The sequence below is a fragment of the Schistocerca serialis genome, chromosome 2, assembly GCF_023864345.2.
Source record: "Schistocerca serialis cubense isolate TAMUIC-IGC-003099 chromosome 2, iqSchSeri2.2, whole genome shotgun sequence".
Lineage (NCBI taxonomy): Eukaryota > Metazoa > Arthropoda > Insecta > Orthoptera > Acrididae > Schistocerca > Schistocerca serialis.
The window spans coordinates 51,769,179-51,797,094 of NC_064639.1; the positions used below are offsets into that span (position 1 = coordinate 51,769,179).

General features: G+C 39.0%; 1 protein-coding gene across 1 annotated transcript in view; it reads left to right on the forward strand.

Moving 5' to 3' along the window:
- LOC126455722 (dynein axonemal heavy chain 3) overlaps positions 1–27,916 on the forward strand; it is a 1,249,696-nt gene that overhangs the window by 162,375 nt on the left and 1,059,405 nt on the right. The window contains exons 12-13 of the mRNA XM_050091491.1: positions 428–642; positions 1,647–1,837. Coding sequence (XP_049947448.1) covers positions 428–642; positions 1,647–1,837 — 406 coding nt within the window. The remainder of the gene's footprint in view (positions 1–427; positions 643–1,646; positions 1,838–27,916) is intronic.

Below are 27,916 nucleotides of genomic sequence, written 5' to 3' on the forward strand. Positions count from 1 at the left end.
ATGACTGAAAGGTGGCAAATAGCCTTCCCTTCTGAATAGAAAAATGAACTAGCCCTGTGCTTTGGATGAAAATTGGTCACTGCGCATCGGTAACCATACCCTGCATGGACTCTGATCCTGGAACTGAAGGTCTTTGTGAATGATGCATGCCTTGTTTATTATGTGCAAGTTACTTTTTCCTTCAGTAGCTACTGCCTTGTGCAGAAGATTAAAAATACATGTCTTGCTTCAGCTGGGCTAAAAATAATCTTGCTGTGACATGTTTACCTTCTACATTTACTAGTGCTATAAGTATAATTTTTGTATATATTACTTGCATGCCTTTCAAAATTGATCTCTAATAGCATTGCATATCAGTTATCAAATGTTACCTCAGATCTGCTCTATTTATATTTATGTAAAAGTTGAAATATATTGTTCTGGACAGAAATGAGAAATGAAGAAACATATCTTAAACCAGTGTATGAAGAAGAGGATCGTGTGCAACAGATTCTTTCAAAAGCTCTCTCAAGTTTTGATAAAAATTCTGTTGGTCCACAGAAGTATCTTGTTACATATGACCCGTACATGCATCTTTTAAATGGGGAAGCTGGTGAGGAGTTAGCAGATTTTTTTAAATCTGATCCATTTCCTACACTCAAGGTAAACTACAGTGAGTCCTGTATTTTCTTTCATCCTTTTTTAGAGAAATAAGTGAAGTTATCCTATGGCCTACATAATATTAACATTTTTAACAGTAGACACCAGAGAATGTGAATTATGAAGCTTTTCTCATAGAGTGTCACTTTAGAAAATAACTTTTTCCTTTCTTAACTCTCCAACTGTCTGAACTTGTTCTTCTTTTTTAATAAAACAGAGGAGATAGTTGTACTATTTTGATCAATCAAATCTCATTGGCAGCAGGACTGAAGGGATCAGTGGTAGAAAGTGCGAATTCCCATTTTAGTAAAGGTTAGTCTGATTATGCTATCTGTTGTGTTTTCGAATGCACTACGTTTTGGTACCATGTTTTTCCATATGTACCACCAGAAAGAGCTGTCTGTCGTATAATTTCTTTTCTCTTATTGTATTTACATTCTTGTCCTCAAATTTAACCAAACATACAACATGCAACAACTCCAAATTTGCTCTTTTATGTCAGCATTTTCTTCCGCTGATATCTTCAATTCTGCAGTTTTGAATGAGTTCATAATCAGGTGTCAATCTGTGGACATTTTAGGAAAGGTTACTGGTGTTGTATTACTCCATAGTGCAATATTTCAAATAGCTGACACTTGTTTCCAGTAATTTATAAAAATAACTTGCAGGAACCTAACTAGCAGCCTGTCTTGATTATGTTATTTTCCAGGGTGTAAATTGTGTGTTGTCCATCTCTTGAATACATTTTTATGGATCTTTTGTTAAGACTGTGTTGTTCTTTGCACACGTTATTCCTGAATTTTTTGAGGAGCAGTGTGTTAATGAGAAAGGCGGACTTCTTTTTAATAGTGTCGTACTGGTGTGCTTTACATTCAGGACAAATTATTTGCGAACAATACTTCACTGTTCAAACTGTGGCATAAAATGTAATTTTGCAAGGTCAAAATTAATTAGAAACTACTAACAAGCAACTCAGTATATTATAATAGTTTAATGTATTGTTACAGGATTTTACTAAAAAAATTGAGAATTATGAAAAAATTAGAGAGAGTTCTATTTTTCTTCGGAGAAATGTTTTGCTCCATCTGATATTACTGGACTGTAATAAGATCAATGACACATTATATAAACAAGTTGATGACTTACGAAGTTTTATTGTGGATTATCATGTAAATAAAAATAGGACTCACAATAAAGGGTAAGTATCATCTATCATTACATATGCAAGTTGATAATTCACAAAGTTCTATTGTGAATTATAATGTAAAGAAAAATTAGGAGTCACAGTAAAGGGTAAGTATCATGCATCATTACATATGTGTTACAATATGTACAAAGTAATTCAGGAGGGCTTTCACAAACTAAGGAGGGATGAAGGAAGAAGACCTTTTTTGTCATACAGTATGTTTCTAATAGTTTATTGTTTCAGAGTTAAGTATTGTTATGGAAATATATTGGTTCTGAATGATGTATTTATGTATGAGATGCAAGTAGCATGCTCCAAATCCATTTATGATATTGAATTGGAAGGTCGGTTCTGCAATAGAGAGAGCGGGCTGTGTTGTATAGAGAGCACAATCGTGGAGCTTGATGATCACAGATCTCTTTCTGCGTGTCTAGGTTAAACAGGGAGAGGTATGCAAAGACCATCATTTTTATCCCAGAAAACAATCATTTTTGTCAATATTCACTGCTTCTGAACAAGTTCACCACATGCCAGAAATGATTTAGAGCTTCTGGCATTTACCCCTACATTAATCTATTGAATGGACTAAGGCCCAGAATACTTTTTGTATTCAGTAGCCAAAGATACTTGAAGAATGAATTGAAATTTATTTCATTACTGTGTTACATATGGTACAATTTCTCTTCATTGTTGTACTGCTCATTAGATGTTTCACAGTTTTTAACTGTTGAATACTTTCTGTAGTATATGTTGCATCATTAAGTAGATAGTTGATAACGAGAGAATAAATCTTAAAAACATAATGCTATTTATTTATCAATCTTTTTAAAAATCAATATAAACATTTCATTTTCGAAGTTCCATCACCTTCACAATAAATGTTTCAGCAACAAGTCATAAATTTTAGCGTTATGAACGTTATAGGGAAATAAAAGTCAAGTTTCAGAAATTTATTAAAAACTGTTAAACATGTTATTTTGTGTAAATTTCAGGTGTTTGTCATCTATGTCTCAAAATATCAATGTCTAGTTTGCCTACTGTATTGTGACGGTGTGCTGTATGTTCTGTCTGGTGACATGAAGTAATGTCAATAGATGTATCGTTTTATGTGAGTATCTTCAGTTCGATAAGGAGGGGACAGAAAGGTTTCTTAAATTGTCATCACACAGGTAATGAATTCAAATGTCAGTGTGCTATATGGTGAGTTCTTGGGATTGCAGTGTAGAAATGCTAGCAGCAGTGTCTTTCCAAAGGTGCAAGCCATACCTAGAGAGATAGTCTGTAGGCACATTCAAATGTGTACCATTGAAGTGGAAGAAAACCACTGGAGAGGGATCATCATGGCTGCCTGAACACATGTAGGGTTATAGATTTTAATAGATGAACTGAAAGAACAGTACATGCTTATACAATGTTTAAAGTTCAAATTACAGTAGTAAACATTGTCGAACAGTGTGTCTCATTCCATGTAGGCTTTCACAGCCGGCGTCTTCATCAGTAAACACTTCCGGGCTAAGTTGCCATGGTCGATCTGTAGAACTTCTTCTCCCTGACGTTCGTTCTCAACTACGGAGAACATCTTCCGAGGTGAGTCAACGACTGGCTGCTAGGAGCTGGGGCCGCCGCTTATATGGATATCGTAGGGGGTGCCACCGCACGTCACGTGGCGTCGATGTGCAGCTCTCTCTGGCTGTCGTCTGTTCTCTCGATTGCAGGCAATCGATTGTCACGTGATTGATGCAACGTCGACCGCCATATCTTATCCAATTTTAATCCTTCTTCTTTACGATTAAAATTGTATTGATGTTTGTGGATTTCAATTGCCTCTCTATACATACGTGTATAATAGTGCAACGTCCTCACTAGCACGCTTGTTTCATCAAATTTTATTTCGTGATCTCCATCCTGAAAAACATGTTCCGCTACTGCCGATTTGTCGATATGTCCCAAGCGACAGTTTCTTTTGTGCTCTGTCAACCGTGTATTGATGCTTCTTTTTGTAGTTCCTATGTAAACCCTGTCACAACTACACGGAATTTTATATACCCCTGGGGTGGCTAGGGGGTGACGAGCATCTTTTGTTGATCTTAGTCATTCACTAATTTTCTTAGTAGGTCTAAAAATGGTCTCTACCTGAAACTTGGCTAGTACTTTCCCAATTCGATCTGTGATATTATGGATGAACGGAAGAAATACTTTTCCAGCTGATGGCTGTTGCTGTCTCCTATTTTTAGGCATTTTTCTATTTGGGTAAAGTGCTCGGTTAATCTCGTTTTTCGTGTAACCATTTTTCGCAAAGGCCATTCGTAAATGATTTAGTTCTTCTTGTAAGTAGCCTGGTTCACAAATATTATTGGCCCTATCCACTACTGCTTTTATGACCCCCCTCTTTTGCCTAGGGTGGTGGTTTGAGTTCTTATGGAGGTAGCGATCAGTATGTGTACCTTTCCTGTAGACCTTATGGCCTAAGGACCCATCCGCCCGTTTGATAACTGATACATCCAAGAAGTTATGTCATTCATTCTTCTCCTTCTCCATAGTAAATTTAATCTTTGGGTTGATGCTATTTAAGTGTACCAGGAAATCAATCAAGTCTTCTTCCTCATGATTCCATATTACGAAGGTATCATCCACATACCGATACCACTTCGAGGGGCTTTTTTTTTTTTGGCCGACTGCAGTGCTTTATGTTCAAAATATTCCGTGAATAAATTCGTAATTGCGGGACTTATGGGGCTTCCCATGGCTACCCCATCGATCTGTTCATAAAATTCACCATTGTACTGAAAATAGGTCGAGGATAGACAGTGTTGGAACAAGGCTACTATATCAGTAGGGAACATATCGGCTATATGGGAGAGAACTCCATCAACTGGAACCATCGTGAACAAAGACACTATATCAAAACTGACAAGGATGTCATTAGGACCGACAGTAATTTCCCTCAATTTCTCAATGTAGTGTAGAGAGTTTTTAATATGACTCTCAGTTTTGCCTATGTAAGGTTGTAACAAAGAGGCAAGGTGTCTGGCTAGCTCTTGGGTAGGAGCTCCAATTGCGCTGACTATTGGTCTCAGAGGAACATCAGGCTTATGTATCTTTGGTAATCCATATAATCTCGGAGGATAAGCCACTGTTTTACAAAGATACTTTTTAACTTCTGTAGGAATGGAAGACTGTTTTATCAGACGATTGGTGGCATTCAGCACATTCGTTGTGGGATCCTCTTTCAACTTCTTGTATGTGCTGGGTTCCAGTAGATCACTGATCTTCTTGTGATAATCCTCAGTATTCATTAAAACAGTAGCATTTCCCTTGTCAGTGGTGTATAAAGTCCCATGTAGTTGTGGCAGGGTTTACATAGGAACTACAAAAAGAAGCATCAATACATGGTTGACGGAGCACAAAAGAAACTGTCACTAGGGACATATCGACAAATCGGCAGTAGCGGAACATGTTTTTGAGGATGGAGTTCACGAAATAAAATATGGTGAAACAAGCGTGCTAACGAGGAAGTCGCACTATTATACACGTATGTGTAGAGAGGCAATTGAAATCCACAAACATCAATACAATTTTAATCGTAAAGAAGAAGGATTAAAATTGGATAAGATATGGCGGTCGACGTTGCATCAATCACGTGACAATCGTTTGCCTGCAATCGTGAGAACAGACGATAGCCAGAGATAGCTGCACATCGACGCCACGTGACGTGCGTTGGCGGCCCCTACGATATCCATATAAGCGGCGGCCCCAGCTCCTAGCAGCCAGTCGTTGACTCACCTCGGAAGATGTTCTCCGTAGTTGAGAACGAAACGTCAGGGAGAAGAAGTTCTACAGATCGACCACGGCAACTTAGCCCGGAAGTGTTTACTGATGAAGACGCCAGCCGTGAAAGCCTACATGGAATGATTCAACGCCTCTATGGGGAGGAAATGTCAACTAGGATACGACGACTGGAGAACCTATGCAAGAAGAAAGGTCAACAACGTTGCTCACTCACTTTTCTGCTATGCTGTCGTGATACCGGTACAGTTCCCAAGTTTTTAAAAGTGAGAAGAATGTTTCATTCGGCACAAGCTAACCGTATTTACTCTTGTATGGAACTGGCATTACTACGTGAGCGGATACATCAGACACGACGCGGACTGGCGGTATGTGATGGTCAACTGCTAAATCTTCATTTACTTATTAACAATACTATGCAGTTTTGTCACTGGAACAAAGTGGACAGTTTAACATTTAGATCAATGGAGATTAGTGCAGAAGTGTCTTCCAATAGGCAGAAGGAGAAGTTTGATTGTCTGCAAGAGGGTCGACAAGAAACACCGATTCCAAACAATTCCCAAACGGTTATTAATTTATCGGAAAAAGAATTGTCTAAGGAAGAACTTTCTGTTCTGTCTAAAGGAGGGAATTTTGCAATAACTCCATCCAAGATTCCTATGGACGACATTATTGCTAATATAGAGGTAGGAATTCATCAGTTAACATCATATGCTGCTGATGAAATTAGAATGGAAACCTCCAGGATATTACGCAAAGCTAAGCCACCCAGCAGCAATCTGTCTCAAGGGGAAATGAAGGCATTGCGGGAGATCAATGCAGACAAGAATGTTATTATAGTTGCCGCTGACAAGGGAAATGTTACTGTTTTAATGAATACTGAGGATTATCACAAGAAGATCAGTGATCTCCTGGAACCCAGCACATACAAGAAGTTGAAAGAGGATCCCACAACGAATGTGCTGAATGCCACCAATCATCTGATAAAATAGTCTTCCATTCCTACAGAAGATAAAAAGTATCTTTGAAAACGGTGGCTTATCCTGCGAGATTATATGGATTACCAAAGATACATAAGCCTGATGTTCCTCTGAGACCAATAGTCAGTGCAATTGGAGCTCCTACCCAAGAACTAGCCAGACACCTTGCCTCTTTGTTACAACCTTACATAGGCAAAACTGAGAGTCATATTAAAAACTCTCTACACTTCATTGAGAAATTGAGGGAAATTACTGTCGGTCCTAATGACATCCTTGTCAGTTTTGATATAGTGTCTTTGTTCACAATGGTTCCAGTTGATGAAGCTCTCTCCCATATAGCCGATATGTTCCCTACTGATATAGTAGCCTTGTCCCAACACTGTCTATCCTCGACCTATTTTCAGTACAATGGTGAATTTTATGAACAGATCGATGGGGTAGCCATGGGAAGCCCCATAAGTCCCTCAATTGCGAATTTATTCATGGAATATTTTGAACATAAAGCACTGCAGTCGGCCAAAAAAAGCCCCTTGAAGTGGTATTGGTATGTGGATGATACCTTTGTAATATGGAATCATGAGGAAGAAGACTTGATTGATTTCCTGGTACACTTAAATAGCATCAAACCAAAGATTAAATTTACTATGGAGAAGGAGAAGAATGAATGACATAACTTCTTGGATGTATCAGTTATCAAACGGGCGGATGGGTCCTTAGGCCATAAAGTCTACAGGAAAGGTACACATACTGATCGCTACCTCCATAAGAACTCAAACCACCACCCTAGGCAAAAGAGGGGGGTCATAAAAGCAGTAGTGGATAGGGCCAATAATATTTGTGAACCAGGCTACTTACAAGAAGAACTAAATCATTTACGAATGGCCTTTGCGAAAAATGGTTATACAAACAACGAGATTAACCGAGCACTTTACCCAAATAGAAAAATGCCTAAAAATAGGAGACAGCAACAACCATCAGCAGGAAAAGTATTTCTTCCGTTCATCCATAATATCACAGATCGAATTGGGAAAGTACTAGCCAAGTTTCAGGTAGAGACCATTTTTAGACCTACTAAGAAAATTAGTGAATGACTAAGATCAACAAAAGATGCTCGTCACCCCCTAGCCACCCCAGGGGTATATAAAATTCCGTGTAGTTGTGACAGGGTTTACATAGGAACTACAAAAAGAAGCATCAATACACGGTTGACAGAGCACAAAAGAAACTGTCGCTTGGGACATATCGACAAATCAGCAGTAGCGGAACATGTTTTTCAGGATGGAGATCACGAAATAAAATTTGGTGAAACAAGCGTGCTAGTGAGGACGTTGCACTATTATACACGTATGTATTGAGAGGCAATTGAAATCCACAAACATCAATACAATTTTAATCGTAAAGAAGAAGGATTAAAATTGGATAAGATATGGTGGTCGACGTTGCATCAATCACATGACAATCAATTGCCTGCAATCGAGAGAACAGACGACAGCCAGAGAGAGCTGCACATCGACGCCACGTGACGTGCGGTGGCGCCCACTACGATATGCATATAAGCGGTGGCCCCAGCTCCTAGCAGCCAGTCGTTGACTCACCTCGCAAGATGTTCTCCGTAGTTGAGAACGAAACGTCAGGGAGAAGGAGTTCTACAGATCGACCACGGCAACTTAGCCCGGAAGTGTTTATCACTGAAAATTGAAAACATTGCTTATGCTTCTCCATTTTGAGAACTCTTGTGTAGTTCATGCAAGTTACATGCAGTTACCAATTGCCACTGAATCACTCTATGGTTGCATGAGATCATTTCACAGCACACATGCCATATGAACGAGCCAGATAATTATTGAACGTTTAGCAACGTTGTGGAGACAATGTCACTGTGTTGCAAATTGAATGCTACATTTTGTATTAAGTTTGCTTTAGGATCCATTTTGCTCTTTGTTCTGATTACTATTATTACCCCAAGAATTTCACCAATGTAACAGGGCTGTTTTCGTATCAATATGCTGTAGGAGATATTTGGCTGGAAAAGAACAGAGTATCCTCAGATACTCATTAGTGCTACATCTGTGAGTCTCCACTGTTCTCTTGCAGAGCAGGCTAATATGTCCTCCAAATGTAATTTGAAATCAAGATGAAAGCTTAACAGCTTTACTGATATACTGTTTACACCTAAATGAATATCATAATTAGTTTGTGTTTTCATTTGCTTTATCTGAATTACAGAGTAATCGATTACAGGTGTAACAGCCTAGACCACAGCTAGTGCTTGATGCCACGGACAGAGTGCTGAGCATTGACCATTGCCAGATGACGACCTCCCCGATCTGAAGTTTCCAGATTGAACTTCCGCTGGTTGACGGATGAGACACTGACTACCATTGAGAAAGTTTCTGTGGTTCGACTCACTACTGTAAGGCGATGCCCAGACCTCTGTCACCGGTTGGCATTCGAGTGCTTCTGTGTGACACTGAAATACGGCTTATTCCATTACAGTCAGTGTTGGACACAGGTATTTAAACTCCCACGACTAGCACGTCATCAGTCCAGACAGCAGGGTAGTGTTGCTGCACCCAGTCCATGTCAGTCACAGCCTCGAACTTCATATCATAACTGCGATGCAGTGCCGCAGCCCTCACTCGAAGGTTGACCTCCTTGGGTGGCACTACATGGCGACATGCCACTAGGACATTGCCAGGTATGACACGAGTCACCTTTGCCACCTCGTAGACAGCTCACGATGGGGTCTGTGACTGTCTCTGCCAGCTTAGAGCCTGGCGGGTCAGCGACACAGATTTCAGCACATCGCCACCCGAGTGACGTGCATATGTCACAGGCCGGTCACTAGACCAGTCTTTCCTGTCACACTGGGAGGAAATATTACAAGACGATGCCGAGCCACATGAGAAATGAGGGTACACAAACGATGATTGTCCATGTTCAGTGGAGTATTAAAGAACTGTTTTGTTTCTCTCCAACCACTTGCTACACTGCTCGCACCTGTCCACCCCCAGTAGCTGGGTGGTCAGCGTGACAGAATGTCAATTCTGAGGGCCCAGATTTGATTCCCGACTGGGTCAGAGATTTTCTCCACTGAGGGACTGGGTGTTGTGTTGTCCTAATCATCATCATTTCATCCCCATCCATGCGCAAGTAACCGAAGTGGCGCCAGATGGAAAGACTTGCACCTGGTGAATGGTCAACCCAGTGGGAGGCCCTAGTCACACGACATTTACTGCTTGCACTTGTCTCTCTCTCACTGTCGTATGAACCCAAGTTGCCCCAGGTGGAAGTTGAGCAGATGTCGAAAAGCACAGAGACGGCTCCCACCATCACACTACTGACCCACTACACGAGGAAACTGATGCAGTTGTATGGTTGCGTGGTATGTACTGTGCACAGAGTGATTTAGTTAAAAGAATGTGATTGGCTCAAAATAGTGACCGCACAATATATTCAAATATATGTATATTTGCTAACTTGGAAACCTGGAAAAAATTTAGCTGGATTACCATCTTTCATAACATCGGAAGTTACCATATTTTTCTTGCTTGAACAAGAACTTAAAATTCTGAGTATATTCCTAACTTAACAAAAAGAATTAATAAAGTGAAATTCTTCTTTTACAAATTTAATGCCATATGTTGGGTATTTATCCTAGGTGGAGAGTTTTGGTTTTCATTCATATCTTGCTATCTGATACAGATAATCATCACTACAGATCACAAGAGCATATGAAATGTCTGTGTCTATAGGTATGAGTGAAATGTCTGTGTCTATAGGTATGAGAGACGTACAAAATCAATGTAAAGGCAGGAGACATAATTGTCTTTGCCCCAGATAACTTGACGAATTAGTCTATGTACATACCCAACAAACCTGGATAATGATAAGCAGTACTGGATGTCTGAGACATTAGCTTTTGGCATAGTTCAGGGAATTGGTAGAAGCAATTTATCCCCCACTCCAAAATGTGTGTGCGTGTGCACACACACGCACACACACACACACACACACACACACACACACACACACACACACACACACACAAACTTTAATTTGCTACAAAACTGAAAACTATACTGGTTGAGAAAAACTGAGATGACTGCTTGAAAGCAGAAACAGGTATTGTAGGGAGTAGGTCACATTTGTACTCTCTCTCTCTCTCTCTCTCTGTGTGTGTGTGTGTGTGTGTGTGTGTGTGTGTGTGTTTGTGTTTGTTTGTGTGTGTGTGTGTGGTGCCCATAGGCTGCAGCTTAAGCTGTGTGACCAAAGACGACACTGCCGGGAGCTGTGAATAAACGGTCACCAACTCAGTTCCCATCTAAACACAGCAACCACAGTTCCTATCCATACTAAAGGTGGTGAAAATATACTCTAGAGTATACAAGAAAATCTTTTCCCATGTAATTGCATTTGTGTTTTGGAATGCATTTGTTGTGACCAATACAAATTAAGGGAAAAAGAATCAGCTTTAATTCTTTATGATTACAATACATCGTTGTTGTTACTGTGGTCTTCAGTCCAGAGACTGGTTTGATGCAGCTCTCCATGCTACTCTATCCTGTGCAACCTCCTCATCTCTCAGTACCTACAGCAACCTACATACTTCTGAATCTGTTTAGTGTATTCATCTCTTGGTCGCCCTCTACAATTTTTACCCTCCACACTGCTCTCTGATACTAAATGGGTGATCCCTTGATGCCTCAGAATATGTCCTACCAAGCTATTCCTTCTCCTAGTCAAGTTGTGCAACAAAATTGTCTTCTCCCCGATTCTATTCAATACCTCCTTATTAGTTATGTGATCTACCCATCTACTATTCAGCATTCTTCTGTGGCACCACATTTCAAAAGCTTCTACTCTCTTCTTGTCTAAACTATTCACCATCCACATTTCACTTCCATACATGACTACACTCCATACAAATAATTTCAGAAACAACTTCCTTACACTTAAACCTGTACTCGATGTTAACAAATTTCTCTTCTTCAGAAACACTTTCCTTGCCATTGCCAGTTTACATTTTATATCCTCTCCACTTTGACCATCATCAGTTATTTTGCTCCCCAAATATCGAAACTCATTTACTACGTTAAGAGTCTCATTTCCTAATCTAATACCCTCAGCATCACCCGATTTAATTCGACTAAATTCCATTATCTTAATTTTGCTTTTGTTGATGTTCATCTTATATTCTCCTTTCAAGACACTGTCCATTCCGTTCAGCTGCTCTTCCAGGTCCTTTGCTGTCTCTGACAGAATTACAATGTCATCGGAAAACCTCAAAGTTTTTATTTCTTCTCCATGGATTTTAATTCCTACTCCGAATTTTTCTTTTGTTTCCTTTACTCCGTTCTCAATATACAGATAGAATAACATTGGGGATAGGCTACAACCCTGTCTTACTCCCTTCCCAACCATTTCATCCCTTTCATGCCCCTCGACTCTTGTAATTGCCATCTGGTTTCTGTACAAATTGTAAATAGCCTTTTGCTCCCTATATTTTACCCCTGCCAGCTTCAGAATTTGAAAGAGAGTATTCCAGTCAACATTGTCAAAAGCTTTCTCTAAGTCTACAAATGCTAGAAGCATAGGTTTGCCTTTCCATGATCTATTTTCTGAGACAAGTCGTAGGGTCAGTATTGCCTCACGTGTTCCAACATTTCTATGGAATCCAAATTGATCTCCCCGAGGTCGGCTTCTACCCGTTTTTCCATTCGTCTGTAAAGAATTTGTGTTAGTATTTTGCAGCTGTGGCTTATTAAACTGATAGTTCAGTAATTTCACATCTGTCAACACATGCTTTCTTTAGGACTGCAATTATTCTACTCTTCTTGAAGTCTGAGGGTATTTCGCCTGTCTCATACATCTTGCTCACCAGATGGTAGAGTTTTGTCAGGGCTGGCTCTTCATAGTTTTGTCAGGGCTGGCTCTTCCAGGGCTATCAGTAGTTCTAATGGAATGTTGTCTGCTCCCGGGGCCTTGTTTCGGCTTAGGTCCTTCAGTGCTCTGTCAAACTCTTCACACAGTATCATATCTCCCATTTCATCTTATCTACATCCTCTACCATTTCCATAATATTGTCCTCAAGTACAACACCCTTCGACAGACCCTCTATATACTCCTTCCACCTTTCTGCTTTCTCTTCTTTGCTTAGAACTGGGTTTCTATCTGAGCTTTTGATATTCATACAAGTGTTTCCCTTTTCTCCAACAGTCTCATTAATTTTCCTGTAGGCATTATCTATCTTACCCCTAGTGTGATGTGCCTCTACATCCTTACATTTGTCCTCTAGCCATCCCTGCTTAGCCATTTTGCACTTCCTGTCGATCTCATTTTTGTGATGTTTGTATTCCTTTTTGTCTGCTTCAATTATTGCATCTTTATTAAATTCAGTATATTTTCTGTTACCCAAGGATTTCTACTAGCCCTTATCTTTTTACCTACTTGACCCTCTGCTGCCTTCACTATTTCACCCCTCAAAGCCACCCATTCTTCTTCTACTGTATTTCTTTCCCCCATTCTTGTCAATCATTCACTAATGCTGTCCCTGACACTCTCTACAACCTCTGGTTCTGTCAGTTTATCCAGGTCCCATCTCCTTAAATTTCCACCTTTTTGGAGTTTTTTGAGTTTTAATCTGCAGTTTATAACCAATAGATTGTGGTCTTAGTCCGCATCTGCCCCTGGAAATGTCTTACAATTTAAAACCTGGTTCCTAAATCTCTGTCTTACCATTATATAATCTATCTGAAACCTTTGAGTATGGCCAGGCCTCTTACATGTATACAACTTTCTTTTATGGTTCTTGAACCAAGTGTTAGCTATGATTAAGTTATGCTCTGTGCAAAATTCTACCAGACGGCTTTGTCTTTCATTTCTTACCCCCAGTCCATATTCACTTACTATGTTTCCTTCTCTCCCTTTTCCTACTGACGAATTCCAGTCACCCATGACTATTAAATTTTCGTCTCCCTTCACTACCTGAATAATTTCTTTTCCTCATCATACATTTCATCAATGTCTTCATCATCTGTGGAGCTAGTTGGCATATAAACTTTTACTACTGTGGTAGATGTGGGCTTCATGTCTATCTTGGCTACAATAATGCATTCACTATGCTGTTTGTAGTAGCTTACCCACACTCCTATTTTTTTATTCATTATTAAACCTACTCCTGCATTACCCGAATTTGATTTTGTATTTATAACCTTGCATTCACCAGACCAGAAGCCTTGCTCCGCCTGCCACCGAACTTCACTAATTCTCATTATATCTAACTTTAACCAATCCATTTTCCTTCTTAAATTTTCTAACCTACCTGGCCGATTAAGGGATCTGACATTCCACACTCTGGTCTGCAGAACGGCTGTTTTCTTGCTACTGATAACAATGTCCACCTGAATAGTCCTCGCCAGGAGATCTGAATGGGGGACTGGAATATTTTACCCAAGAGGACGTCGTCATCAATTAACCATACAGTCAAGCTGCATGCCCTCGGGAAAAATTACGGCTGTAGTTTCCCCTTGCTTTCAGCAGTTCGCAGTACCAGCACAGCAAGATCGTTTTGGTTAGTGGTACAAGGCCATATCAGTCAATCATCCAGACTGTTGCCCCTGCAACTATTGAAAAGGCTGCCCCTCATCAGGAATCACACGTTTCTCTGGCCTCTTTGCAGATACCCCTCCACTGTGGTTGCACCTATGGTACACTACGGTACAGCTATCTGTATCGCTGAGGCACGCTAGCCTCCCCACCATCGGCAAGGGCCATGGTCATGGGGGGGGGGGGGGGTATAATAAATCAAAAAATTTAATTTAATTCCAAGCCAGTTGATTATTTCTCTTGAAGTAAAAACTGCAGTTAACTGATGTGGTTCTAGTACTTAACCTCAAATCTGTGGAAGAGATATTAAAAAAGTAATCTTGTAACAAATTGTAATTAGTTTCTGTGCACAGGTGTATTTGATATACTTGATTAGATAAGTCAAAATTATCTTTTGGAAGCTTTATTTGATATGAATACTACTTCAAATGCAATAACAATGCCATTTTCCTATTTGTCAGCTAACCCTTGAATCTGTAAACAATAAAATGTCATCATGTGGAATATTTTGTGATCTGTCTACATTATTCCACTGTGCAGATGACTAAATTCTGCTTATGAAGGCTGGGCACAATGACTTATGTGATAAAATGTGGATGTGGCTTGTATCATATCTAGATGACAGAAAGCAGAAGACAGTATTGAATAATTCTGCAATGGCACCTACCTGCTCTGGTTGGGGCACAGTGAAATGTGGAGTACCACAAGGTTCTGTGCTTAGTCCCTTACTTTTCCTAATCTTTATCAGCGAACTGTCGTGGTGCATGACACTAAAAGCACACTTCACTTATTTGCAGATGACACAACCATTATGATAGAGAACGCAAGCACTTACTTCAAATGGTCTGTCCCTCAGTGTTAACAAGACTCATTTCATTCAGTTTCAGACAGAAACAAAAAACAGGAAATTATTGAAATGAAAGTGTGGTGACAAAGAAATATTGAGTGTTGAGTCCCTCCTGGGATTACACATTAACAACAATCTAAACTGGACAGTTCACATCATCGATCCATGTGATGATGACGATGAAATCCCATACTCCTTGACAGAGTGTAGGAGACAATGTGGGAGACCCGCACTGCCATACTAGGCGAGGTCCTAGCAGAGGTGGTTCGCCGTTGCCTTCCTCCAACTGTAAAGGGTGTGAATGGTGATGGTGGTGATGATGAACATGACACAACAACACCCAGTCCTCTCAAGGCAGGTGAAAATCCCTGACCCCGCCGGGAATCGAACCCGGGACTCCGTGCTCAGGAAGTGAGAATGCTACCGCGAGACCACGAGCTGCGGACTCGACCCGTCTAAAAGCAAAGGGCCTATAACATTACCTTGGGGAATGCCAGAAATCACTTCTGTTTTACTCGATGACTTTCTGTCAACTACTATGAACTGTGACCTCTCTGATAGGAAGTCACAAATCCAGTCACATAACTGAGATGAAATTCCATAAGCTTGCAATTTTACTATAAACTGCTTGTGTGGTACAGTGTCAAAAGCCTTCTGGAAATCCACAAATACAGAATTGATCTAAAATCCCTTGTCAATGGCACTCAACACTTCATGCAAATAAAAAGCTAGTTGTGTTTCACAAGAACAATGTTTCCTAAACCCATGTTGACTGTGTGTGTCAATAGACCATTTTCTTTGAGGTAATTCATAATGTTTGAACACAATATATGTTCCAAAATCCTGCTGCATATTGATGTTAATGATATGGGCCTGTAATTAAGTGGATTACTCCTACTACCTTTCTTGAATATTGGTGTTACCAGTGCAACTTTCCAGTCTTTGGATACGTATCTTTCATTGAGCGAACGGTTGTATATGATCGTTAAGTATGGAGCTAATGCATCAGCATACTCTGAAAGGAACCTAATTGGCATACAATCTGGACCAGAAGACTTGCTTTTATTAAGCAATTTAAGTTGCTTCACTACTCCGAGGATATGTACTTCTACCTTCATGTTGCCAGCTGTTCTTGATTCGAATTCTGGGCTATTTACTTTGTCGTCTTTTGTGAAGGCATTTCAGAAGGCTGCATTTAGTAACTCTACTTTGGTAGCACTGTCTTCGATAGTATCTCCTTCTCTATCGCGCAGAGAAGGCATTGATTGTGAAATGCTTTCCTTGCTATTGCCATTACATATTTATCTTCTGTACTCTGGCCACTATCATTTATTTTAGTTTCCAAATAGCATAACTCATCAACTGCTTTTATTCTCTGATTTCCTAATATAATTCTACAAAACATCATTATCATAGGGGATATTTCCAAACAGACTGATATACGCTATTGTCAGATCCTTTTACAAGAAAGGTGGTAACACATATTAACCAACAAATATAACACATATTAACCAACCAGCCTCACTACATAGCTCCTTGAAGGTACTGGAAAATTTTTTCTACGCAGAAACCATGACATCTCCCTTGAAATAACTTACTTAGGCAGTCTCAACCTAAACTTCAACAAGACTTCCCTTCATAACTTCTCTACATAACTATCTTCTCTACAAAACAGTCAACAAATAAAATAATATTCCCTATTCCTAGGTGTTTATGTTGAACTGGAAGTCACATATTACAAATGTGCTTCAATATTTTTACTTTGTAACTTCTGTTTGTGGGTTACAGGCACTCAACAATGTGGTTATCAGTGCCCATATGAAATTAGTAGAAACAAATGTGGTTAAAATGCACAAATTGCAAGGAAATAGGAAAAAAGCCATCTTAGATGAAATCACACACACTCTCTCTCCCCCAGTCTTGCCTGTGATCACTTACACAATGATGTTAGCTGACATTGTGTAAGACAGTGTTAAAATTGTTCAGGTCTTCTAAAACTGTCAGGTAGTCTAAGTAAGACAACAGGAAAACTAAAACAGATTCACAGGAACATGTGGATGGCTGATCACTTGCAAAATACACTGGTGAGAGATGAAAATGTAAGAAATTTTACTTACATTTCCTGTGCTTTCATTCACTAATATCTTACGGCATCAAGTCCTGGGATAACTCGTCATTGAGGAGAAACGTGTTTGTTGCCCACAAGTGTGCGAAGAGGATAATGTGTGGAGTCCACATTAGAACCTCTTGTTGACAGTTGGGCAGCCTTACAACAGCCTCATTGTATATTTACTCCTTAATAAAGTTTGCAGTCAGTCACAGTTTGGAAACAACAGTAGCATTCGTAAATACAATACTCAAAAGAGAATTCAGTTACACTATCCATCATCCAGCTGTGGTGTGGCCAAGAAAGGAGTGAGATCATCAGTCATTCACTGATAAGTTCTTATGAAAATTGAAACGACATCTCTTTGACAACTCCTTTTAACCCATAGAAGAATTTTTCAATGTGTGCTAGTATGATTTTTGTGTTGTGTGTGTGTGTAACATGAGTTTGCAAGTCATTATCCATAAAACTAGAGTTCCTTGCTGTAAGGGATACTTTCTTGTCCCTTACACAAGTGGTAAAAGCTTCACTGGTCTCCAGAATGTGAACAGTCTCTCTTTGAGCTGTCACTGCTATACATGTCATACCCAAACCATGAAACACCTCCATCGGAGCTAAGTAACAAGTGGTAACAAAACGGATTAGTTCCTTGATCATCCTAAAACTACTTGTTACAATTAACCGTGAACCTCAGCACCCACATACATCATGCAATATCACACTTATTGCTGCCCCTTAGCCACTGTGCATAAGCATATGTTAGTGCTTGTCTCATCATCTCCAGAAATGCCAGATATGCACTGTTTTTACCTCTTACGCGTACAAAAAGACCTACATGTTATCCCTTCAAATGTTCAGTATGTATTCAGAAGCTTCAGTAGACATTTCCTGTACTGTAAATTTTGAAGTTTGTAAATCAATCCAACCTTTAGCACCAGTGAGGGCACTGTCGCTGGGCAGTGTGGTCCTTCTGTCACCGTGACTGTGATGCGTGCGTGGCAATACTATCAGTACGCTATGTAAGGCGGAGCAGGGAAGGTCTTCATTAGTTTTCGATGAATCACCTGAAGATGATTGACAGATACCCAGTTGAAATGTTGTGGAGTGAAGTTTTCGACGATTGTCAGCAATCCCAAAATTTCTTTGAACGTTTAAGTGATCATGTAAACTGTGTATCCATTTAAATCCTAATTCCATTGTTTTTTCTTGTTTATTCATCTTACCATTTATGTGGGAGCTGAAACTTCTTATTGACAAGTCTTTTTGATTTAGTCAGGATTCCATCGTATCTAATGTAGATTCAATTTGTGAAAATTTATTATCCGTAACACCAGAGTTGTGTTTTAAGTGAGTGAGTCTATTATTGATATGGTGAATTCATTTAATACTTCAGCATAAATTCTTCAACTGACATATAGCATCCTTCCAAATTGTAAATGAATTTCAATCTCATGTGGAAATATCTATAGGCCTGTGATCACAAAATCATGACACTTCATTTTGTAAATTAAGATTTTGTTTTGCACCTGTTGAACAGTGCTGCTATTGGCAGATGTTCACTGTGTACTGGTGTCATCAGCCGTAGCTCTCATCACCGGATGCGGGCTAAACTGCTGTTGGCAGGTGGCAACAGCTCACTGTGTTGTGTTGGCTGCTGTTCTTGTAGCTGTTGTCACTGGTTGCTGGAAGCATTGCCTCGTAGCAGTTTGTTGCCCATTACCAGCTCGTTCTCAGTTACAGGGTGACAATTATTGAGCTATACGAAAAAAAAAAAAAAAAAGAATTGGTTGCAAACTACTGCAAGAACACATTTTATTCCACGTATAAACATCACTACTGATTTTGGGATTTAGGTTATGACATGTTTAATATGCCTGCCATCATTAGCAATGATATGGTGTGGACGAACAGTGAAATTCTGCACGACCCACTAAAGTGTCGGAACATCGATGCTGTCGATGACCTCCGGGATGGCTGTTTTAGCTCAGCAATAGTTTTAGGGTTATTGTTGTACACCTTTCTTTGATATAGCCCCAGAAAAAGGAGTCGCATGTGTTGAGATCTGGAGAATATCATGGCAAATCGAGGCTCGTGCCAGTGGCCTTTGGGTACCCCAGAGCCACAATGTGGTATCCAAAGTGCTCCAGGAGGACATCACTGTCCTGCTTGAATGAGATCGAGCTCCGTCTTGCACGACACATATCTTGTTGAAATCAGGGTCACTTTGGATAATGAGAATGAAATTATCTTCCAAAACCATCACATACTGTTTGGTAGTCACCATGCCAGCAAGGAGTATCACACTGATTATTCTGTGATTGGACATTGCACACCACACAGCTACATGTTGAGGGTGAAGAGACTTCTCAATTGCAAAATGCTGATTGTCAGTCGCCCAAACATGCCAAGTTCGCTCACTGACGAACCCATCCAAATGAAAGGGGTCTTCATCACTAATCCAAACCGTCTGTATAATTCCCGTCATGCCCCATGGCAACCGTGCTGTTTGAACATTGTAACATAAACGGTTCAAAAGTATTGACGATTTTAAGTTACATTGAATAATGCTACTCTTGGAAGATACCATTACTTATATGTGAAAGGATTTTCATTTGTATTTGGATGTAATAAGTCCCCCATTCGGATCTCCGGGCGGGGACTACTCAAGAGGATGTCGTTATCAGGAGAAAGAAAACTGGCGTTCTACGGATCGGAGCGTGGAATGTCAGATCCCTTAATCGGGCAGGTAGGTTAGAAAATTTAAAAAGGGAAATGGATAGGTTGAAGTTAGATATAGTGGGAATTAGTGAAGTTCGGTGGCAGGAGGAACAAGACTTCTGGTCAGGTGACTACAGGGTTATAAACACAAAATCAAATAGGGGTAATGCAGGAGTAGGTTTAATAATGAATAGGAAAATAGGAATGCGGGTAAGCTACTACAAACAGCATAGTGAACGCATTATTGTGGCCAAGATAGATACGAAGCCCACGACTACTACAGTAGTACAAGTTTATATGCCAACTAGCTCTGCAGATGACGAAGAAATTGAAGAAATGTATGATGAAATAAAAGAAATTATTCAGATTGTGAAGGGAGACGAAAATTTAATAGTCATGGGTGACTGGAATTCGAGTGTAGGAAAAGGGAGAGAAGGAAACATAGTAGGTGAATATGGATTGGGGGACAGAAATGAAAGAGGAAGCCGCCTGGTCGAATTTTGCACAGAGCACAACATAATCATAACTAACACTTGGTTTAAGAATCATGAAAGAAGGTTGTATACATGGAAGAACCCTGGAGATACTAAAAGGTTTCAGATAGATTATATAATGGTAAGACAGAGATTTAGGAACCAGGTTTTAAATTGTAAGACATTTCCAGGGGCAGATGTGGACTCTGACCACAATCTATTGGTTATGACCTGTAGATAAAACTGAAGAAACTGCAAAAAGGTGGGAATTTAAGGAGATGGGACCTGGATAAACTAAAAGAACCAGAGGTTGTACAGAGATTCAGGGAGAGCATAAGGGAACAATTGACAGGAATGGGGGAAATAAATACAGTAGAAGAAGAATGGGTAGCTTTGAGGGATGAAGTAGTGAAGGCAGCAGAGGATCAAGTAGGTAAAAAGACGAGGGCTAGTAGAAATCCTTGGGTAACAGAAGAAATATTGAATTTATTTGATGAAAGGAGAAAATATAAAAATGCAGTAAGTGAAACAGGCAAAAAGGAATACAAACGTCTCAAAAATGAGATCGACAGGAAGTGCAAAATGGCTAAGCAGGGATGGTTAGAGGACAAATGTAAGGATGTAGAGGCCTATCTCACTAGGGGTAAGATAGATACCGCCTACAGGAAAATTAAAGAGACCTTTGGAGATAAGAGAACCACTTGCATGAATATCAAGAGCTCAGATGGAAACCCAGTTCTAAGCAAAGAAGGGAAAGCAGAAAGGTGGAAGGAGTATATAGAGGGTCTATACAAGGGCGATGTACTTGAGGACAATATTATGGAAATGGAAGAGGATGTAGATGAAGATGAAATGGGAGACATGATACTGCGTGAAGAGTTTGACAGAGCACTGAAAGACCTGAGTCGAAACAAGGCCCCCGGAGTAGACAATATTCCATTGGAACTACTGACGGCCGTGGGAGAGCCAGTCCTGACAAGACTCTACCATCTGGTGAGCAAGATGTATGAAACAGGCGAAATACCCTCAGACTTCAAGAAGAATATAATAATTCCAATCCCAAAGAAAGCAGGTGTTGACAGATGTGAAAATTACCGAACTATCAGCTTAATAAGTCACAGCTGCAAAATACTAACACGAATTCTTTACAGACGAATGGAAAAACTAGTAGAAGCCAACCTCGGGGAAGATCAGTTTGGATTCCGTAGAAACACTGGAACACGTGAGGCAATACTGACCTTACGACTTATCTTAGAAGAAAGATTAAGGAAAGGAAAACGTACGTTTCTAGCATTTGTAGACTTAGAGAAAGCTTTTGACAATGTTGACTGGAATACTCTCTTTCAAATTCTAAAGGTGGCAGGGGTAAAATACAGGGAGCGAAAGGCTATTTACAATTTGTACAGAAACCAGATGGCAGTTATAAGAGTCGAGGGACATGAAAGGGAAGCAGTGGTTGGGAAGGGAGTAAGACAGGGTTGTAGCCTCTCCCCGATGTTGTTCAATCTGTATATTGAGCAAGCAGTAAAGGAAACAAAAGAAAAATTCGGAGTAGGTATTAAAATTCATGGAGAAGAAATAAAAACTTTGAGATTCGCTGATGACATTGTAATTCTGTCAGAGACAGCAAAGGACTTGGAAGAGCAGTTGAATGGAATGGACAGTGTCTTGAAAGGAGGATATAAGATGAACATCAACAAAAGCAAAACAAGGATAATGGAATGTAGTCTAATTAAGTCGGGTGATGCTGAGGGAATTAGATTAGGAAATGAGGCACTTAAAGTAGTAAAGGAGTTTTGCTATTTGGGGAGCAAAATAACTGATGATGGTCGAAGTAGAGAGGATATGAAATGTAGGCTGGCAATGGCAAGGAAAGCGTTTCTGAAGAAGAGAGATTTGTTAACATCCAGTATTGATTTAAGCGTCAGGAAGTCATTTCTGAAAGTATTCGTATGGAGTGTAGCCATGTATGGAAGTGAAACATGGACGATAAATAGTTTGGACAAGAAGAGAGTAGAAGCTTTCGAAATGTGGTGCTACAGAAGAATGCTGAAGATTAGATGGGTAGATCACATAACTAATGAGGAAGTATTGAATAGGATTGGGGAGAAGAGAAGTTTGTGGCACAACTTGACCAGAAGAAGGGATCGGTTGGTAGGACATGTTCTGAGGCATCAAGGGATCACCAATTTAGTATTGGAGGGCAGCGTGGAGGGTAAAAATCGTAGAGGGAGACCAAGAGATGAATACACTAAGCAGATTCAGAAGGATGTAGGTTGCAGTAGGTACTGGGAGATGAAAAAGCTTGCGCAGGATAGAGTAGCATGGAGAGCTGCATCAAACCAGTCTCAGGACTGAAGACCACAACAACAACAACAAGTTAGTTTTTTTTTTAAATGTTCCATTTGTCAGATTTAAACACCACACCCTGTACGCTTGTTGTAAGTTCATTTTTTCACGTGCTCAAATTCTGGATCTGACACACTAAAGAAAGAGAGAGCGAAGTATAATCAGATTTGATTAAAATTTTTTTATTATTGAAACATGTAAATGAGGTATTGCCACTCTTCCGCATTTTTAAATAATAGAGGCACTGTGATGTTTAAAGCTTTCCCGGCGTACTGATTGTTCCATAAAAACACGGGAGAACTGCCGGATATTAGTAACGTCCTGCCACGATATTTCAGCACAGAGTCTTCTGTCCACTGATCAGCCTGACTGCAGCCAGGATGTTATTTCTTTTGTCAACGTCTCGGCACATTGCTGGCTGGCTGGCTGGCTGACTGCTGTTGTGTTGCTTATGTCTTGTGCTTCTTAAGTATGAGAAGTTTCCAGTAGTTTTGAAATGGGTAATGAAAGCATTGTGGAGAAACTATTACACAGTCTTTTTTCATCACTACCTTACACAGAGAAGAAACATATTATTGACAGTGGCAGATCATGTCCTAACATGACAGTGCCAACATGTGTAAAGTGGCAATTTCATAACAGGTTGTATGAGTTATGGGGGTCTTAACATGTAATTTTCTTGGTTAAACTCATTTTTTTTTTTAATACATGTCTCCAAGAATGACGAGTTTGCACCACAATTTTCGACCTATACTGGGTCACGACTAGGGTACACATTTTGCATTTAATGACGAGGGACTGGGAGCCTCCCAACACTTAATGATATTTAGCCACACAAATGAGTTCCCTCTGATTTTCGGTAATTGTTTAACATTTCTTTCACTGTTAAGTTGATACATTGTTGTCGTTCTAAGCAACAGAGGTTCCTCGTCTGAAACTCGGTCGTGGACTGATTTCTCTCTTGACTAAAACCCAGGCCCTTATATATCCTCACAATAATAGGCACTGAAACTATAATTGTTCAATGTTTAATTTTCAGAGAGTACTATTAAAACTTAACTCATTCAATAAACTGAATACATCAAAAAATTCGTTCCTTTTAATAGTTTCTTCTACTACAAGGGTTAGGCCAAATTATTTGCTTAAATGATGAAATTAACAGATACAATTAAACAAACAATACTTTATACAAAACTGGTAAATGCTTTGGAATTAAGGGCGGGCGTTGCTAACATGTTTTCGAATAGAGCTAAATAAATGCATTAAGATTACTACTATTTTGTCATCCAAATGTTTATAATTAGTACAGAATTTGTGTTTGTTTACACATCAACAATAGAATTTAGGTTACGAAACAATTACCGATTTCACCCTGTAATGAAAGGTACTAACTAGGAATAGTGGAAATAAATTAGAAAATCAATTACATACATAAAACTAAGCACAAATTAGATCTGGTGTTAATTCTTTAAAACTGAGCCCCAACCTTTTAAAACTGAGCCCCAACCTTTGTCTATTATGAAAATGCAAATTATATTCACATATGTTAATGGTAATTATTTAAAATTTAAAAAAAAAGTGAATTTAAGGGTCAGATTTCAAAACAAGAGGGGAATTAAAATTATCACAGCTTGCTTCATCTCATCACCCCCTCATTGGATTGACCAGATTGATATTTCAAATAGCTAAATAGGCAGTTAAGTGACCACAAGTGATGCCATAAATTGGGTATAAAATCTATACACAAAAAAATATTACATAAGAAATCTTATCAAAACTATAGTACGTACATTTTTCAAATTTTAGTTTATATTATGAACTGGCCATACGAAAATCCCCTTACAAAATATTCACATACAGTGTATTATACATTTACATAAACTATCTACAAGCTATTCTGTTATTAAAATTGATGCATCTTCATCATAAATGAGGTCCTTTTTGGGTAAGCAAAGATACCTATCACTTGTGCAAGTCCTGTCTTGCTTGACACAGACAAAAAATTTCAATTGCTTAATGTTTAGTATATTTCATAAGCACTTTTGCTTTTTTAATGAGGTTTTACACACTTTCTCAGCAAGCTGTTCACGCCTTCAACAGGTCCAAGCGGCAGTTTGCAAGGAAATGCACTACGATCAGTTCCCTTGGAGGTGGCTCTGCTCCACCACAGTACATGAAAAAAATGAGGCAAAATACTGTACTTTAGTACACTTACTTTTAGACTTTTTCTTCTAACTAAAAGAATATGTTTAACACTAATGGCATAAATAAATACATAGTTTTCATAACATTACAATAATGAGCACTAAATTTGACTATAGTACGAAAGGTGTGGACTAGAAAAAAGTTTAAATCAAGTGCATATTACACTACAAAACATTACTCGTAAGTCATAACTGTCTGAAACTGGTTAAACTTGAAAGACTCTTTTTTCTTTCCCACTTGCAACATATCACCTAAAATATGTACATTACCTCTAGTAAAAACTCAAGATGTGTAGTAGTATAGATTTACTAATCATTACTTTATGAAAAAAAGAATAGAGTCAACATCACATAAATTAATTACTATCATCAGTCAACTAGCAACTTTGTTGTTCTTTTTTACAGTATTACCACTTTAAGCTCATAGTTCCTCAGAACACAAATATAAGTTTTCAGATAACCTATATATCCAATGATGCAGCATTATATGACTTGTAAATGTTGCTCTTTCTGTTAAGCTCTCATGCCCAGCTGCAGTGTCATGAATGAATTGGACAACATACACAGTACCCAGTGTTGCCTACTTCTCAAGTAGATCATCATTATAGTTACACCACATTTGTTTGTATAAAGTTACCTTTTTCATTAATTATGTCTGTCACCTCCATTATTTCACTTACCTTTCTTACCTCGTTAGCTAGTGGAGTGCATTCTCAAAAAATATCCCTACTGCAGAGACAGGCTCGCTAACCATCATGACCCTAATACATTCCACAAACATTACTCCAGGCAACTATGTTTAAAGTTGTAAATTCTTAATGTTAAACAAGGCTGTACCGTGACACAATTCTATAGGTTAATAGTTACCTCCATATACTGATTGCAATGAACACAAAGACTTCTATTATAACACAATTTGTATTAAGATCTTGTATTTAAGATGGTTTTTAATGCATTTGCCTTTGCTGCTGCACCAAATTATGCTAATTTCACACATGAGCTGATTGCTTCAGATGTTAATTATCCTCCACATATGCTTTCACCTTTCATTTTCTGTTTAACGTACCTTTTTGACGGAGATAAATTCTTTAACTATGGTACAACTTTATTTTCTTCCATCCTCTTATTCCCTTACTTATCACTAACATACTGTAATATATACAAATGCACACACGTAGAAACACTGGAGAAACGTTTTCTAAAATATTTCTATACTGAAGTATCCTACTGTACCAAATTACGTGAAAGTCGAAGATAGAATGTTTGTGATTCACTTATAAACTACAGATAGGTTAGGAGAAGAGGTTGACTGTCTCAGGAAACACGAAAAATGAGACAGACAGCTGGGCTACATTATCGCCACATAATGAATTCGACACAGTGTTGAACCCCCTGTTTGCTAATTGCACAAGAAATTAGTCCCAAATATTACATCAATACTGAGATTTTGAATCACCAGCAAATTGCACTCCAACAACTGTCCTGCCAGTTCCACAGTTAATAGTCCATCTTGTTTGACACTCTTTGATAGCTTGACAGTAGCACTTTAATTTTTATTCCAGAAAAATGCATTACTCTGTGTTGTTAATAGATTCAAAAAATGCCTATGAAATACCTTTCAAATCACTACCACTGTCCAGTAAACACTTTACATGTATACCTTGTACACTTGCTGTTATTGCAGGGTGCCACACTTGCTTTTTACTTACCATCTGACCTTCTTCATATGACAAATCCTCATTGATCCTTTCCCTGGATAAACTATCATCCTGCTTATAAAATTGATTATCAGACACAGTCAAATGACAGAAAGCATGGTCCTCTTCCTCATTACCACTCTCAAACTCTAACTCTTCATTAGGCCTAACACTATCCTCTTTTATTCTTTCTTTACTTACCACATGGCCGCCATTATCAATCATAAATTCAAATAACTCATCTTCATCACTACGGATTCGTCACTGCTATCATCATTACAACTACTATCAGAAACAGACCCACTCACACTTTCACTGTCCTCAAATACTTGGCTAATAAGTTGATCCTTGTCTCCAGTATTAGACCACAAAGCAAAACATCTGAATTCCTTATGTTCTCTTAAAAATATAAGATCCATTTTGACACTTTGGACATCCTGAACATCATCAACATAGTCTGATTCATCACTTTATTTTATTATAATAAGTTCCTTCTCACCTTTTATGGGATAAACATTGCTACCCACACTATCTTTCAACATCTCACTAGAATTAGAAATTACACTCGTCTTACTGCTATAATTTACATTACCATTGATTACAGCACATTTATATACAAGTGGCTCTTCATCACTACGTGCTTGAGTGGGAGCAAGAACTGGACCATTATCTGGTTTAAATGGTTTGATCGAGAATTAAAGTCATCTCCTCAATTTCTTTTGCTTGAATTTCTCCTACCATTTCCATGCCCATTCTGGCTATCCGCCACCCAACGATTCCTTGAGTTTCTACTATAAGTAGTCCTCTTCAGTCTATTTACCTGAAATTCTCTCCCTGATTGATTATTGTCATCAAAAGTCCTCCTACGATCTTCCCATGAGGGCTTCTCCCTCTCCACTTTATCAACATAATTCAAGAAATCACTAATATTACACCAAGGGGCAGGTACAAGCAATTCTCTAACTCTCTGAGGCAACTTAGTTTCTAAACCCATAATTATTGATTCACTACCTAGCTCTTTGTTCAAATATGTCAGTTTGTTTATCCAAAACTGACTGAAAACTTTCGCAGTACCCTTCCTAGAGTCAAATCTCTCTCCTCCCCAAAATTCACTCATAATTCTCTGCTTCTTATCTTTGGACCAATATCAATGTAAAAATGCTTTCTCAAAGTTTTGCCATGAAGTACAACTATCAGCTACCTGAGCTGCCCATCCATAAGCATCCCCTTTCACGAAACCTTTTACAAATGACATTTTCTTTTTGTCATTCCACATTTCAGGCAAATCATTAAATTCCCCTTAAGGTTCAAAATTATTAAAT